This window comes from Chiloscyllium punctatum, chromosome 9 (genome assembly GCF_047496795.1).
Source record: "Chiloscyllium punctatum isolate Juve2018m chromosome 9, sChiPun1.3, whole genome shotgun sequence".
Lineage (NCBI taxonomy): Eukaryota > Metazoa > Chordata > Chondrichthyes > Orectolobiformes > Hemiscylliidae > Chiloscyllium > Chiloscyllium punctatum.
Window position 1 is genome coordinate 41,890,517 of NC_092747.1, and position 16,357 is coordinate 41,906,873.

At 39.1% G+C, this 16,357-nt stretch overlaps 1 protein-coding gene across 5 annotated transcripts in view; it reads left to right on the forward strand.

Moving 5' to 3' along the window:
* atp8a2 (ATPase phospholipid transporting 8A2) overlaps positions 1 to 16,357 on the forward strand; it is a 561,594-nt gene that overhangs the window by 323,788 nt on the left and 221,449 nt on the right. For all 5 annotated transcript variants that reach the window (XM_072577324.1, XM_072577326.1, XM_072577325.1 and 2 more), the window contains one exon: positions 10,268 to 10,440. In XM_072577324.1, coding sequence (XP_072433425.1) covers positions 10,268 to 10,440 — 173 coding nt within the window. The remainder of the gene's footprint in view (positions 1 to 10,267; positions 10,441 to 16,357) is intronic.

Sequence of the window (16,357 nt, forward strand, 5' to 3'; positions counted from 1 at the left end):
GTATAATGATCAAATTGGCATGACTTTGCATTACAGCTTGTAAAGAAGGCAGATATTATTGCACATGACTGGTGTATAAGGAGCTTATATTTTACAACCAGAAATCCATAAATGTCAAGCAGTTAGTTCAACTGATGAGGTAGAAGAAAATGTGTCTGGTTTAATTTGTTGCCTAAAGGTCATAGGTCAGTAGCGCTACTGTGGCTGTATCAACAGTAGAAGTAGAAATAGAAACTGCAGCAGGTTTGTGTTGAAGCTTTAAATGCAATATCTTTAGCTTTTGACATTTGTGGAAATACTGACTGACACTTGTCGTAGCTGAAACCTCCAATTAAATTTTTTAAGCTGTGCACAAAGTTAGGTACTTAAAGACAAACTACATGACTGCAAATGGGAATCGCTTTCAATTATAGCTATTTTACAGACAACTGTAAAATTCACCAGTCCACTTCGGTTCTCTTCAAAGTCCTTTCTTGGGATACTCTAGATGTAGCTAAATTCTTTGCAGTATTTTTTTTCTGATATAATTCAAAGTCATTCAAAATTTCCTGCGTCCATTTAAAAGTCAAATTATTTTCAGCCTTGCCTCCAGCAGGACTTCACGTCACCGTGTAACTACTGTCATTTGTTGTAAAAAGTCATATGGTTCACTAATACCCTTTAGGGAATGAAATCTACTATCTTAATGTGGTCTGGCTTAGATGTGGCTCCAGACCTATAGCCATTTGGTTGACTCTTAACTACCCTTTCGGCAATTAAAAATGGGCAATAAGTGCTTGTCGAGATGCTGTCCCCAATATCCTATGAACAGAAATCCATGTTTCAGCAGACCATCTTCTGTCACAAATAAAGCAAAAAGTATTAAAGTATTAAAGCCTGTCAAAATAGTAGTGATTTTGAACTGTTTTGACATTACAGATATAGAACAAATTTTATTGTTAGCAAAAAGAACAGGTCATGTTGTTCACAAGTAATAATCCATCAACTGAGCTGGAGTGATGCTAAATTCATTTGTGCTTACATGTGTTTGACTGATTTAAATCTGAAACAGTTAATGCAAAGTACTGTTTTGAAGAATGTATTAGTTAGAATGCCACTCTGGATTTGGAGTGCTGCTCTACCTGGTGAAGGAGCAGCACTCTGAAAGCTAGTGCTTCCAAAAAATCCTGTTGGACTATAACCTTGTGTTTGCGATTTTTGTACACCCCAGTCCAACACCGGCATCTTCAAATCATGTAAATAATTATATGAACATAACTAATGAGGGTAAAGGAAATTCATCAATTTTAAAAGAAGTTGTTTCCCTGTCTTAATGAGTAAAGGTTCCAGCTACAAATGGTTCTGGTTCAAACAGATAACGGATATATTGTAACATATTATTAGTCTGGCTCAGTTAAATCCAGTAAATTACCACTGTGTCTGATCTACCAGAAGAGCTGAAGAAACCTCCATTTGAACTTCTCCAGTTTAAAGAATTACCAGTTCAATTGACAATGTTACTACCCATTATACTTATTAAAATGCATATTTGAGACATTGCTGGTATAAGTATGTATATTGCAACAGAGTTTGTTTCTGTGACCAGAATACTTGAACTGCTACAAGTTAAACCTTCCAGAGGCTTGAAACTGAATTGTGCATCAGTTCTGACTGCACATTACTCAGTGCGGTGTTCAGACCAAAACAACTAACAGTGATTGATTACCTAATGACTGGAAGCTCTATTCCATTGCTTATATTTTAGTTAGCTGTTTGGTCCCACAGCAGAGAGAACAAAAGCTGATTCTGTGTTTAATTGTGATTCAAGAGACCAATCCGGTATTCGAGGTTCGATTTTTTTTGTGGCTAGTAAAATGTTGGTGTTAATGTGCGGCTATACAGAACCACTGATTGTAGTAATCCAGGACATTTGAAGGTGAGAAAATGTAAACTACATGTCATTACATGATTACTTACAGAGCTTTGGGATGCAGCCTGCAGCTGAGACCACCCATAACACTAAGCCTGTAGGCTGTTCTGATTAGCTACTTGCAAAAGAGGCATTTTTCAATGGGAAGATTCACAATGGTAGCTATTGTGTCTTTTGTTGCTACCTTGTACAGTGGGGATTTAATTTATTTAAACAGTACACATAAATGTACAATACTTTTATCGTGAATACATCTGGCAGCTGTTATGACTTGGGTGTTGCTTTTTCTCTGGTTTGCTGAAATGACCTTTTGAGAGCATTGATTGTATATAATAAAGCTGACAAAAGGTTTGCTTTATTTTTGAATTGACGTATAGGAGGTGACCTACAAATATTTATCAAAACCAATAAATATCCTGTTCCACATGTCTACACTCTTTGTATGAAATATAAAACACAAAATTGGTATGATACCTCATGAACAGTTACTGCCATTTTTATATGGTGTGACTTATTGCATTAAATTTTGTTATTTTTGAAAACTGCGTAACTCCCGGTTAGGCTGTTTCCCTTCAATTCTCTAACTGAGAGAACAGGTGGTTGTTCTTCCAGCCCCTGCCGGTGGTACTCTAAAAATGGTTGTGACAGTGTTACCTCAGCAGAATGGGGGGTTCCGTTTTCTTCTCCAATTTTGCACACTCACTGTCATTAGACTTTGAGGAACATGAATAAAATCAGGAATTGAATACATGGGAATGGGCAACTACCTCACAATAAACTTGACAGTTCTAATTTACAGTTCAGGGAGAAATGTTCTTGTTCCAAGTGGAATTGGAAGGCCTAATTGATGTTTGACTAAATGAATTTGGCAAATTGTTGATAGGCTGTGGAAGTGAGTATAAACTATTACCAAGAATCGCAGATTCTGGAAATCTGAAACAAAACCAGAGGTTGCTGGTGAAACTCAGCAGCTTTGGCAGCATCTGGGAGAAGAAAGCAGAGTTAATATTTCAAGTCTAGTGACTCTACATAAGAATGCTGTTATTGTGGAAGCTACCCATTATACCAATCTTATAGACATGGATTGTCAATTCATGACTGGTGCCAAAGAGTTCAAATGAAAATTATCATGACTGAACCAAAGAAGGTGATTGTTTTAACCCTTTCGAGATGACCCTTAAAGGAATAAACCAGGGTGTGGCAAATCTATTTAAGAATTCCCCCATATTTTGAAAAGGAAGTAAATTGCGGAGTCATATATTAAGGCAGCCATGTTTTCTCTGTAATCTTTAATTGCTGACTGCAGAACATAGCAACAGCAGCAGCAGACAACAAGGCAGAAGAATCATACCGTGACACCGCACGGTCTCCAAGCCTGTTCAGGTCAGTTTTCTGGATTGGTGGACCTTCTAGCAGAGTGGCACAAGAAGGTAACTTTGTGACCTGCAGCATGTCCATCCGTACAAGAGAATCCTGAAATGACTTGACATTATCAATTTGGCTGCTAAATCTACCTAAAATAGGAATGAAGATGTGATCTTCATCACTGTAAAAGTGTAGAATTCTTTTAAACTCTACTTTCCTTGAGTATGATCGTGTGTGAGACTGTGAATGAGTTCTGTAGCATTAGAGCTTGGGGTGAACATGTGAATAAGCAATCCTTGTAAGTTAAACCATGAACTGCACCCCACCCCTTACTTTCAACATGACCATGACATTGTTTAGAGACCATCCACACTTATTAACATTCCAATCTCTCCAGTCTTATGTTTTTTTTTCTCTATTCTTTTGTCGGACTTTTGATAAAGGGAATAGAGTAGGAATAAATGTGTAATTGTCAGAGTAGGAGAAGTGATAAGTGGGAAACATAGACTCTGCCTATTCATGGATCTGTCAAGGTACCTCTTAAATATTGCTGTTGTATCTGCTTCTACCACATCCTCTGGCAGCACATTCCAGGTACTTACACTATGTGTAAAAACCCAGCCTCTCTCATCTCCTTTAAACTTGCCCCCTTTTACTTTAAATTGGCATTTTTATTCTAGGGGAAAAGACTCTGACTATCCATGCCTTTCTTAATTTTGTTAACCTCTATCAAGTCACGCTTAGGTTGTCTACTCTCTCCTCATAGCTAATATCCTTCAAACCGTGGCAAGCGGTGGAGGCCGGGACATTAAATGTCTTCAAGGCAGAGACTGATAAATTCTTAATCTCGCGAAGAATTAAGGGATACGGGGAGATTGTGAGTAAGTGGCGTTGAAATGCCCATCAGCCATGATTGAATGGTGGAGTGGACTTGATGGGCTGAGTGACCTTCCTTCCACTCCTATGTCTTAAGCTCTTACGGTCTAAGCTGAAAATGCGTTGCTGGAAAAGCGCAGCAGGTCAGGCAGCATCCAAGGAGCAGGAGAATCGACGTTTCGGGCATGAGCCCTTCTTCAGGAATGAGGAAAGTGTGCCAAGCAGGCGAAGATAAAAGGTAGGGAGGAGGGACTTGGGGGAGGGGGCGTTGGAAATGCGTTAGGTGGAAAGAGGTTAAGGTGAGGGTGATAGGCTGGAGTGGGGGTGGGAGCAGAGAGATCAGGAAGAAGATTGCAGGTTAGGAAGGTGGTGCTGAGTTCGAGGGTTGGGACTGAGACAAGGTGGGGGGGTAGGGGAAATGAGGAAACTGGAGAAATCTGAGTTCATCCCTTGTGGTTGGAGGGTTCCTAACTGCAGTCCTCACTTTCTTACAGTCTAAACCAAGCAACATCCTGGTAAACCATTCTGTCCCCTCTCCACAGTGTCCCCTTCCTTCTGGTAGTGTGGTGACCAAAACAGTACACAATATCCCAAGTTTGGCACATCTAAAATTTTCTGCAGCTGCAACATGATTTGCCAATTTTTATACTCTGTACCCTGACTGATGAAGGCAAGCATGCCTTGTGCTTTCTTGACCACATTATCCACTTGTGTTGCCACTTTCAAGGAACTGTGGAGTTGTAGCCTAGATCTGTCTCTATGTTAATGTTTGAAAGGGTTCTGCTATTTACTGTAATTTTTTGTCCTGCATTAGGCCTTCCAAAATGCATCACCTTGTACATCAAATTAAATCTGCCATTTCTCTGTCCAAGTCTCCAGCCTATCCTGCTGTATCTTCTGGTAATCCTCCTCACTACGCATAGCTTTGTCCTAGTTTGAATAGTCTTCATATCATTTTTATGCATTTATGTGAATAAAGCACCTTAGTCCTACCAGACCACAGGGCTGTTAGATAGAGATGACTGGCAGTGATTTAACTGGAGGGTCACCAGACCTCAAGTGATGTGAGAGATTGAGAAAGAGAGTCCCTCATGGTAACCTCAACTGATGTGGGAAATGAACCAAGATGTATTAAACTGCAAACCAGTCACCAGCCTTCTGAGGTAACTGATCCACAGAAATGTGAATACACATTGTATCATAAATAAGATTTGGAAACTGGAGGCACAGATGTCAGGTATAATTATTTTGATGAGAATAGTTAGGTGGTGGTTTTTGACTGGCATAGACCTGATGGGCCTTTTTCTGTGTTGTAGGCCTTGATAACTCTATGATTCTAATTATGATGTAGCGATAAGAGACCTGGCTTAATGAAAGGCAGGACTGAATGTTAAACATTGCTAGCTACAAGGAAGATTTACAAAGAAAAGACAGGGAATGGGAAAGATGTGATATTAGTTAAGGAGAACATTGCAGTGTTAGAAAAAGAGGGCAGATCTCCAGCATCTGCAGTCCTCACTTTCTCCCAGAAAAAGAGGGCACCCCAGTGTGTTAATTTGGCCACAGCTAAGGAACAAGACGTTCAGATGCATTGCTCAATGTAATCTATAGACTCTTGACTAGTGGGAAGGATGAAGAGGAATAAATCTGTGAGGAAATTAGAGGTGAAAACATTATCAAGTCTTTATTCTGGAGGACTTTTCATTACCCAGGTGCAGTTTGGAATACTGGTAATTTTAAGGTCAGAGAGGGGAAGTGTTCTTAGATTAAGTTTAGGCTAATTTCTTAACAGTATGTGTCTGGTCCTTGGATATTGAAACAGTCCACTTTCAAATGCAGCAGACAAAATGCAGACTTGGGCTGACAAGTTGCCAAGAACATTTGTGTCACTCAAGTGCCAGATAATGACACAAACACTAATGAGAGAATCCAACTGTCACCTCTTGACATTCAATGGCATTACCATGACTTTATCACCACTATCAACATTCCTGGGGATTATTATTTACCAGAAGCTGATCTGGACTACTCAAATAAATATTAGTCAGAGGCTAAGATAAGAAAATAATGTAACCCCAATGTCTGTCCATCACCTGCAAGGCACAAGATGGAATATTCCTCACTTGCTGGGATGAGTGCAGATTCAACAACACCAAGTAGCTTGACACCAGCCAGGACAAAGAAGCCCCGTGATCGACATTCACTTCCTCCATCACCAACGCACAATTGCAGCATTTACAGGATACATTACAGCAACTCATCCTTCAGCAGGTTCATCCAGATCCACGAGCACTCGCATCTAGAAGGGCAAGGGAAGGAAGTAAATGAGAACACTACCAGCTGCAAGTTCCCCTCCAAGCCACTCACTATTCTTGCCTTGGCAATAAGTGAAGAAGTTCTGAAAAGGGCTCATACCTGCCTTGAAACATTAACAGCTTCCAGACTTGCTGAATTTTCCCAGTATTCACTGTTTGTTTCAGATTTCCATCATCTGCATTGTTTGCATTTATTTGAAATATATTACCATTCTTTCCCTATGGCTGGGACAAAATCCTGGAACTCTTCCATAATGACATTGTGGGTGTACCTACACCAACAGGACTGCATGGTTCCAAGAGATCAGCTCATCAATACCATCTCAAGCAATTTAAGGCAGGCAATAAATGCTAGCAGAATTCATGCAAATTTTTCTATTGTATGTTTTGGCTTTATTACTTGGGTTTCCTTTACAATGGGTTCCAAGTTTAGATATTTTCTTTCATGTGTTCCTTCAAAAATGTTACTGATAAATCTATCTGTATGGAAAATTAAACTTCAGTAAATTAATCTGTTAAGCAATCAACTATAGGTGTAAGGGAATGGTCATTGACTCTTTAGCTCAAGGTATTAAAAGTCTATGTAATGTCTTTAAAGTTTCATTAATAGCTTAAAGGTTTATTATATAATGGTTGTGGAAGTGCCACTTACGCTTAATTTCAAGAATAATGGTATTTTCTGTCCGAATAAAAGCTTGTTTTTACAGCGCAATTGTGTCTTGAGGTTTCTTAAAATGGTTTCTATGCAGCAAAGTTTTTGATGCGCAGTCATTCTTTGTGTATTCGCTGATGTAATAATTACTATTTCAACAGAAAATCCCACAAGTAGTATTACCTGGCTGGTTAATCTGTGATACTGCTGGAAGGAGGAGTGTTGTTGAGGACACCAACAGAACTTGCTCGTCTTCTAGTGGTGTAATGAGACATTTAGCATTCATTTGAAATCAAGGAATAGCTTTGATGGACCTATATAATCCAGCGTTGAGAGTGTGGTGCTGGAAAAGCACAGCAGGTCAGGCAGCATCAGAGGAGCAGGAGAATCGACATTTCAGGCAAGAACCCTTCACCCCATCAGGTTCCTGATGAAGGTCTGTAGCTCGAAACGTCAATTCTCCTGCTCCTCAGATGCTGCTTGACCTGCTGAGCTTTTCCAGCACCACACTCTCGACTCTGATCTCCAGCATCTGCAGTCCTCACTTTCTGCATAAATAATCCAGCTCCTTGTGAAGGGAACCATGGAAGCTGGGGCCTACTTGATCACAAGTGAGGCTCTACATCTCACGCAAAGCAGCGTTAAGACTCCCCCAATTAAGTCAGGGATAAAGGTGCTCACAATGGGGCAATCGATGCCAGTGGTGGCAGTTAGACTAATTATCTTTAAAGTAGTGGTCGCTCAAGAATTAATTATAAGTAACGTGGCTTTCCTGAAAACAGTGTATGATTTGCCAGCAAATTTCAGTTGAAGCATCTGGCATCTGAAGTTGAGTGGCACTGAGAGCCACATCATTGCCCACCCTAGCCTAACCTGTAATTCCCATCCTATCCTCATTCACCTTTGGTCCAGGCTCCCTTGATAGTCCTTAAATTCTAGTGAGACTAACTAGACTTTCTGCTGGTGGACAGGAAGGGATGATAGGTTGGATGCTTTCTGTGGGAGGGGCCTCCACTGTTGAGCTGCTGAATCCATTCCACAGGTATTCTGCTGCTATAATCTGGTTTTACTGGTGACTTCAACTCTAAACTGGTTGAATGTGTTATCAATTGCTCTCTTTACTGTCAATCTGACACTCAAGTGTCTTTGCAATTTAAAAGTTTGAGCTTTACACTTTTGACTCACCAGTTGAGTCAAACCATTGCAACTGATTTAGAGATAGGTATAGCTTTTCCAGAATGCACTGACCTGGCTTTATCATCTGGAGGCAGGACATTATCTCTGTAATGATTAATCAAAATTATTAATAGACAATTTTGGCATCTCTCACAAAACAACAGACCCACTGACCAAAGCGCAATTTAAATTCTCTGCGTAATGGAAAAGTAAACGATTTCAATCAATCCAACGTCGTGAAGTCTAGAGACTTTCAGCCTCTAGCTGCTCTCTTTCTCATTCCCCAGACTAATCTCATTATATATTTTATGAAAGCTTGCAGTGGTTTCATCTGTACCCTTCCCATCTCAATCCCCAGCATGGCAAAGTGAACTTCAGTTTGGATTGCTGATTAGTTATCCTTGGGAACTCAACAGGCTCTCACTTGAGGATGGCCTCAACCAGGACCTTGGGTTCATGTCACACTACAGGTGACCCCACTGCGCTATACACTCTCTCGTACACTCACACACACACACTCTTACACACTCACACAGACCCTTTCACATACACAAGCTCTCTCTCATACACACACATACATCCCCCACACTCTCATCCACGTGTGCACCGTCTCACACTCACTCACATACTTTACCAAGCTTACACATATGAAAACACACACACTCTTACATGCATTCACACCCACAAGCGCACACTCACATGCACACACTTACTCTGTCTCTCCTGCATGCACACACGTAAAATGTTTATGGGGTGAATCTGTACCTACAGAATTATATTTGCAGATATGTTCTACTTTGCTCAAAAATGCATAACCTACAGTCATTCCATGTAATATTATATAAATCACACTTTAGAAAAAGAACCAGTCTGACTCAAGATTGGGACAGAGACAGACTTTAACCTCACACCTTTAATGCATTGTATGAGCTGAGATGGCACCTTTTGTTCGAATACTTGAAGTTATCTTGAGAATGTGACTTAAAAGAAGTTCTGGGATTTACATATTAAAGAACCAAAATGAGCAAACCCATTCTAAAAGTTGAAAGACCTAATCTGGGTTGATCATTTCAGCTGTATGATAATGTAATCTTTTGCTATAAATTCTGTGTCTTGTGGTCTTGCTTCACAACCACCTAGTGAAGAAGCAGCACTTTGAAAGCTAGTGCCTCCCAAATAAACCCGTTGGACTATAACCTGGTGTGGTGTGATTTTTAACTTTGTACACCCCAGTCCAACAGTGGCTCTTCCAAGTCATGAACTTAGTACTAAATAGACATATTAAAGCACAACTATCTATTGTGCTATATTGCTATATTCTCATTACTTCTCAGGGACATTGGAAACCACAAGGCTGTCATACCAGCCTACTGTTAGTACTAAGGCTGATATAATTGATTCCAAGTGTAAATACTTAGCAGCTTTTTCCCATTGAAACAACACAACCAGACACATGCCCCACACTTTAATTCCTAACAATCAAATCACTTAGACTTTCCGAAAGGTGGCCCATGGAAAAGTCACATAGCCCCTTTCATTTTACTTTAAACAAATAGTTCCAAAATGTAGTAACCTTATCAACCTCATCATTGTAACCTCAATTTGTGCTTCCCAAGATGAAATAAAAAAGTTACATTCCAATTTGAATGGGATTGGGAGAAATGAGTGGGCAATTCTCTATAAATGCTAAATATTTATATTGGAATTGTCCTTCTCAGAGCTCAGACTTTACTCCGGAGTAAGTATTCCATTGCATGATGTTCTGCTTTTAAATTGACAATTGCACATTAAATCTCCAAATTATGGCTAATTAATTTGGCTGTATTTTATGGGGGTCAGGCTGTTGAATTCTTGCCTTTCAGTTAGGAAAACAACAACAGGAAAGACAGTATAAATTATGACCATGAATTCAGGAATGAGGAAAGTGTGCCAAGCAGGCGAAGATTATTAACAAAATTTTTGTTTTTTTTGTAGGCAACCAGGGAAACACTTACTCACCATTGTGAGGACCTAGGTGAGTCCTTGAACAAAGAGAACGAGCTTGCCCTAATTATAGATGGGCACACTTTGAAATACGCACTGTCTTTTGAAGTCCGTCGTTCGTTTTTAGATCTGGCTTTGTCTTGTAAAGCTGTCATCTGCTGCAGGTAAGAATGCTGCCTATGTTGACAAGATTTCGTTTTAATTTGTCCTTGGGATGTGAATCATTTTGGCAAATTAGCTTTTGCCTATTCCTAATTGTAATGAGGTATCAAGGGTCAATCAGCAGAGCATGGGGCAAAAACGTACCTAAACCAGAGCAATTAGGGAAAGGGAGGGGTAGAAGGTGCAGCTCCATTTCTTAAAATACAATACTGAATCAATTAGCTATTGCTGACGACTTGGTCACTTTTTTGCAACCTTGTCAAAACGTATACTATAGCATTCAAATCCTGTGCCTGTAATTATAAAATGGTGAGAGTGATATACAGAGTATATGCCCTTATCTCAGCCCCCTTCAAAAATTTGTTTTTTTTAATATTTTGTGTTGTTTTGTATTTTTATTGAAAGTTCAGCAGATATGTATTTGTATTCAAGATGATCATATTTTTGCTGCATTCTTAGTAGCAGTAGTACAAAGTTTCCACAATGGTGAAAGGACTTACTTCAGCTTTACTACACTAATGTCAACACAATTGCGAAGAAACTATGAAGCTATACAGACCTTGTCCGATTGGTGTCAGTGATGCCACTTTGGCACAGCCCAAGTATTACATATCTAGGGTACCTTATTTGTTACATGATGAAAACCTGGTCTCTGAACAGATAGGTTCAGTTCAGCTTTGTGTTTTAAATGTGCAGGACTGATCCCTGTCAAGGGGAGTATCAACTTTATTTCTTGATGTTTGTGCAGTTATTCTTCATGGCACCTCAGCAAAAATAAATGAACATAGATGACCATAAGATTAACAAATGTTTTCAGTAAATATGTTTTTCGTGCTGTATTTAAGAACCTGACATTACAATCTATTAATTCCAGGTAACCATAACTGGGCATTCATTATGTTTCTTTAAATAGGTCAAATTAACTGGTCTTTTTCTGTGCAGACAACTTAAAGACCTATGCACACAATGGTGTGAGAATTTGATCTGTGTCTTTTCACTAACAAGTGATAAACATCTAAATGTGCTTGTATAGTTATAAACATGTGAACTTTTTAATCAATGTGGTCATGTGGAATGGTTAGGCTCATCAAACCAGTCAATGTAAATGTTGCTGTTGGAAATGTTTGACTTTCTGCTGTAGTCAGTTGTGTGGAAGGGAACTTTGCTGCCATGAGTTAATTTATTGTACTGTAGTTTTGTTTTTCTTTGGTGAGACAAAGTATTCATGAGTTGCTAGTATGTGTTTTTAATGCTTTGCTTTTAAAGCAGATACTGCATTTCTACTTACAACTTGATATCTAGATACTCATACTGAGGTTTCTGTAGGAGCAGTAAGGCTCATTATTGGTTATTCCATTTTGTTCTTTATATTAGGATGTAGCTGATATTTCTACAAGCCCTATAGGTTATGTTTGGTACTGATATTCAGAGATTTCAAATTGTTGGTGGATATTTGGAATGCCATTTTAGTTTCAAATGTGAACATATTCATGAGTGAAAACAGATGTCTAATTAAAGAATTCCTCATGAATGTGTTAACTTGCATTATTTTACTGCTTCTCACTTGTGTGTGGATGTCTCCTAGTGCTTTGCAGAATACAGACTGAGTAGGACAATGCTTAAGAAATCGTGAAAGCTATATGCAGTGAAGACAAAAAAAAACACAGTAAAATCATGAAGAAGAGAAATTGGTGGTGAAATTTAGGGTCGTGGAATCTATCTGGCTGGAAGATTAAGATGAGTTCCTTAACCTAATAACATCTTGCAAAACATGAATGGACAGTGCCATAGAGAAGCGACATAGGAGCTGGTAGACAAAAGAAAGGTCTATTATCAATGGATTCCAAGCCAGTTAGAAATATTGAACTCAGGCCACATCTATCTTTTGTTCTGTAAAGAGAGTTTATTGACCTACTGGATCTTGCCCTTCTCAGTCCATGCCCATGTTACACTTGCTTCCTATGAATGATATATTATGACACTCTTGTGGAGCAGCTGGAACTTGAACCCAGGCTTTCTGGCTCAGAGGTAGCAATATTACCACTATGCCATAAACCTATTACACATCTGTGGAGCAGCTGAGACTTTGAACCCAGGTCTCCTGGTTCAGAGGACATTACTACTATGCCTGAAGGTTGCTCCGTATATGAGCTCCAATAGTTAACAACCACTGCCTGCTTTTCTTAACCTTAAATAAAGATATTAAGAAACTCAATGCATTAATCTGATATCAGATATGTTTAGATTTCTGCCATCCTGCTGGTTGCATGATACATTTACAGTGTATGTAGTTGTTGACTAATCATAACAATTAGATGTTATTACTTTGTCCATAATGGGCAATTAATGTCTGCATAAGGAGCTGAGAGACTGCTTGTGGGATTGTTCCCTGCTAAAGGCCCTGTGTAAGTTCTGGCATCAAAAGTGGGGGGTTCCCTGCCCTTTACTGCTGATCCTATCATCTTCAGAGGCACTCGTGTGGCCTGAAATCCAGCAATAATTCTAGGCCCCAGATGGATGTTGTGTGGGCAGTAGCATTGCCATACAATGGAGCTGCTTACCTCTGATTAGCCAGAAGCTCTTGATAAGCAGGATTTTAGTCCTAGGCTCCTTGATCCTGAAGAATGTCCAATAATGTAAACAATAAGAAAGTTAAATGCCTGAGTTGTACTTAAATTTAGCCGGCCTTCCCTAAAAATGATGAAGCAGGCCTCCATTGTCTCAGTTAAGTACCATCCAATACCTTTGGAGTGGCTATTGAGATAGGCAAGATTTAATTTTAAAGCAATTTAGGTAAATATTTCAGAGGAACTATAAAAGGTATTTGAAAGATTAAGAGGGTTGAAATTAAAGTAGATAGTTTCAGTTGGCAAGTTAGCATAGGATACTTGGATTGAATGGCCTGTTTCTGTGCTCCATAATAATTCAATAGAAGTGACATGCATATATGTCAAAATATACTTTGAGTGGTTCTTTACTCTGAAACCAAATTTCATGATGCTTGTTGCATCATAAGTTTTCAGTCACTTACAATAGACATCATGCAGTAAAATACTTGTTTGGGTTCTTCGCATCATGGATGAAAATTCACAGTATGCTGCTATTGATTAATAGATACTTGTATCTCATTATTGGTTACCTTAAGGTCCCAACACCCGTATCATGGACCATCAACATCCCCCTACCCTGGCCTCCCCTTCAACTTCTAGAATTGTACACTGTGTAAGGTCTGCATGATATTCATTAAATATAATACCAATTTTACCTGGAACAGTAGGCAGTGCTCTTCCAGCTGTGAAACTGAAACCTCCTGTTTTGCAATTCATTGCTGCTATTGTCATAATGCAGTCAGATCTGATGTGATGTGAATTTCGACTACTGGGTCTGTATTTAAGGTTTGAAATTATTGCATTTTTAGTGATTACTTTTTCCCAAATTTGTATTTCAATTATCCTTGGTTTGCATCCAGTAATATTCATGTGTTAAACTACTGGACTCTCTTCTAATTTAACGTAGTGACATTGTAACTGATGTGAGAAAGTTCATAATGTGTTACATGTCATCTGAAACCTGTGTCAGTTGTGAAAAGTGCTGGAAAGTTGAAGTGTATCCACTGGAAATGGTACAACCCAGAATAAGTTTTGATCAAGGGTCAGATTTAAAATCATAGAATTATTGAGCACAGAAAGAAGCCATTCAGTCCACCATTCCAACTAGACTCAATCACTGGTCTTTCTCCATAGCCTTGAAAATATTTCCTTTCAAAATGTATATTGAAAAGCACATGTGAAATTCATTGGCCTTTACTTTTAGATGCTAATTAACTTGATATTCAAATTTAGAACTTTTCGTTTTCATTTCAGCTTTTAGGAATGGCAGGGTGCTGACTTTTTAAAGTCAACAAGTGTTTTTGTGCGATTAACATTTGAAAGGAAATATTCTTGGAAGCATTTCTCCCATTAAAGGGAGAAAGCAAAAAAAAAATTATGTAGGAAAGTCCCTACTTTGGGGAACCAGATTCACGTTTTATTTGTAACTGGCGTCTTTCTGAATTACGTGATGTTGAGCTTTTTTTTACTTGTTACTAGATGGCAAACTATTCAGCTCTTCTCTATGGATCAATGAAGGCAAAATTCTTAGTGGCATCAAAACATCTCACAACAATTTAATAAAAGTGCACCCTTTTTACAAGGCATAAATAATCAAATTTACATCATAATAAAAACAGAGGAAATGTAGCAGATTAAATTGTTGGGCAGGATAGTGGCTCAGTGGTTAACACTGCTGCCTCAGAGGACTGGGGACCCAGGTTTGATTCCAGCCTTGGGTGACTGTGTGGAGTTTGCACATTCTGCCTGTGTTTGTGTAGGTTTCTGCTGGTTCCTCTGGTTTCCTGGATTTGGTGGATTAGCCATGGTAAATGCAGGGCTACAGGGATAGTCTGAGGGTCAGTGCAGACTTAGTGGGCTGAATGACCACCTTCAGCACTGTAGAGATTCTGTGATCCTACAATAAATCGTAGATGATCACTGAATGCTGAAGAAGCTTAGCAGGTCTGGCAGTATCTGTGGAGAGAGTTGCCAGATCTTCTGTGTTTCTCCAGTGCGGTCTGTTTGTTCAAGATTTCTAACATCAGCAGTATTTTGCTTTTATTTGAGAAGTAAATTAGAGCATATTTAACACTTCTGACAATTCACCAATCATAAAGCACCTCATGTGTGCAGGCAAAGGAGAATATTCTGTTTGCTATCCATTTCTTTTATACTTGGGTAGTTAAGTAAGAGTCAGTGGATCTAAAACATGGACTCTGCTTTCTCCCCACAGAGACTACCAGACCTGTTGCATTTCTTCAATGCCTTGTGTTTTCATTTGAAATAAATTATTAGAACAGGTTGTGTTGGGGTAAGCTTACATTTCTTTGAGTATAGAAGATGTAAGTGGGAATCTAGTTGAGGTTATTAATGAGTTAATAAACTAAATAGAGAAGCTATTTAGAAATCCAGATGAATAAAATCTGAATTAGGCTATTCTGGGGTAATGTTATAAAGCATTCCTTTACATACAGGCAAGTGGACATCTTGAGCAGTCACCTCCAGAAAGCTGTTGAGGCTAGGTCAGTTAAAAATTTCAAAACTAAGGTAGATTATATTTTTGTCTGGGATAGGTATTAAGAGACATGGGCTAGAATTTATGATCCCCCTCGTTTGCCCATAAACCTACTTTTCCCAACCCTGCTCCCACTTAAATGTGACCAACAATGTGAGAAATGCTGAGTGACGTGGCAGCTTGTTGCACACTTGACATCCTTCACTGAGCATTAATTGTCCACTCTGGTGGAAAATGCCACATATGTAGCCACTGTATATATGAATTATATGTATGTAACCTGTAATAATTCCGACAATTGATTAATAGAATCAAATAGTACATTCCTTTGGTTGTTTGTAATAGTCGGAGTACCTACCATACTCAGCCAGACTGCACTTACACAACCCAAAACAAAACATCTGCTGTTCAATGTGATTCCGTAATGTGGCAGCACTTCTTGAAAAATCTTTCATGGGATGTGGGCATCAGTATTAAGGCCCGCATTTGATTGTTCCTGAAATGAGTCTATAAATGACCATTTCAAAAGGCATTGAAGTCAATGACATTTCTGTGGATTTGTGGTTACATGAAAGCCCAAGCAGATAAAGTTAAGCAGATTTCCTTCCCTAAAAGGTAGGTGTATACATGAGCATCCAAATTAGGAACCTCAAGCCTGCTCTGCCAAACAGTAAGATCATGGCTGATCTGATTGTGGCCTCAACTCTTCACTCCTTCCTAACCCAACAACCTTTGATTACTATGTTAGTAAAGAATCCCATCTCTCCTTACCAGTATTCAATGACTCTGCTTCCACCTGTCTGAGGAAGAGTA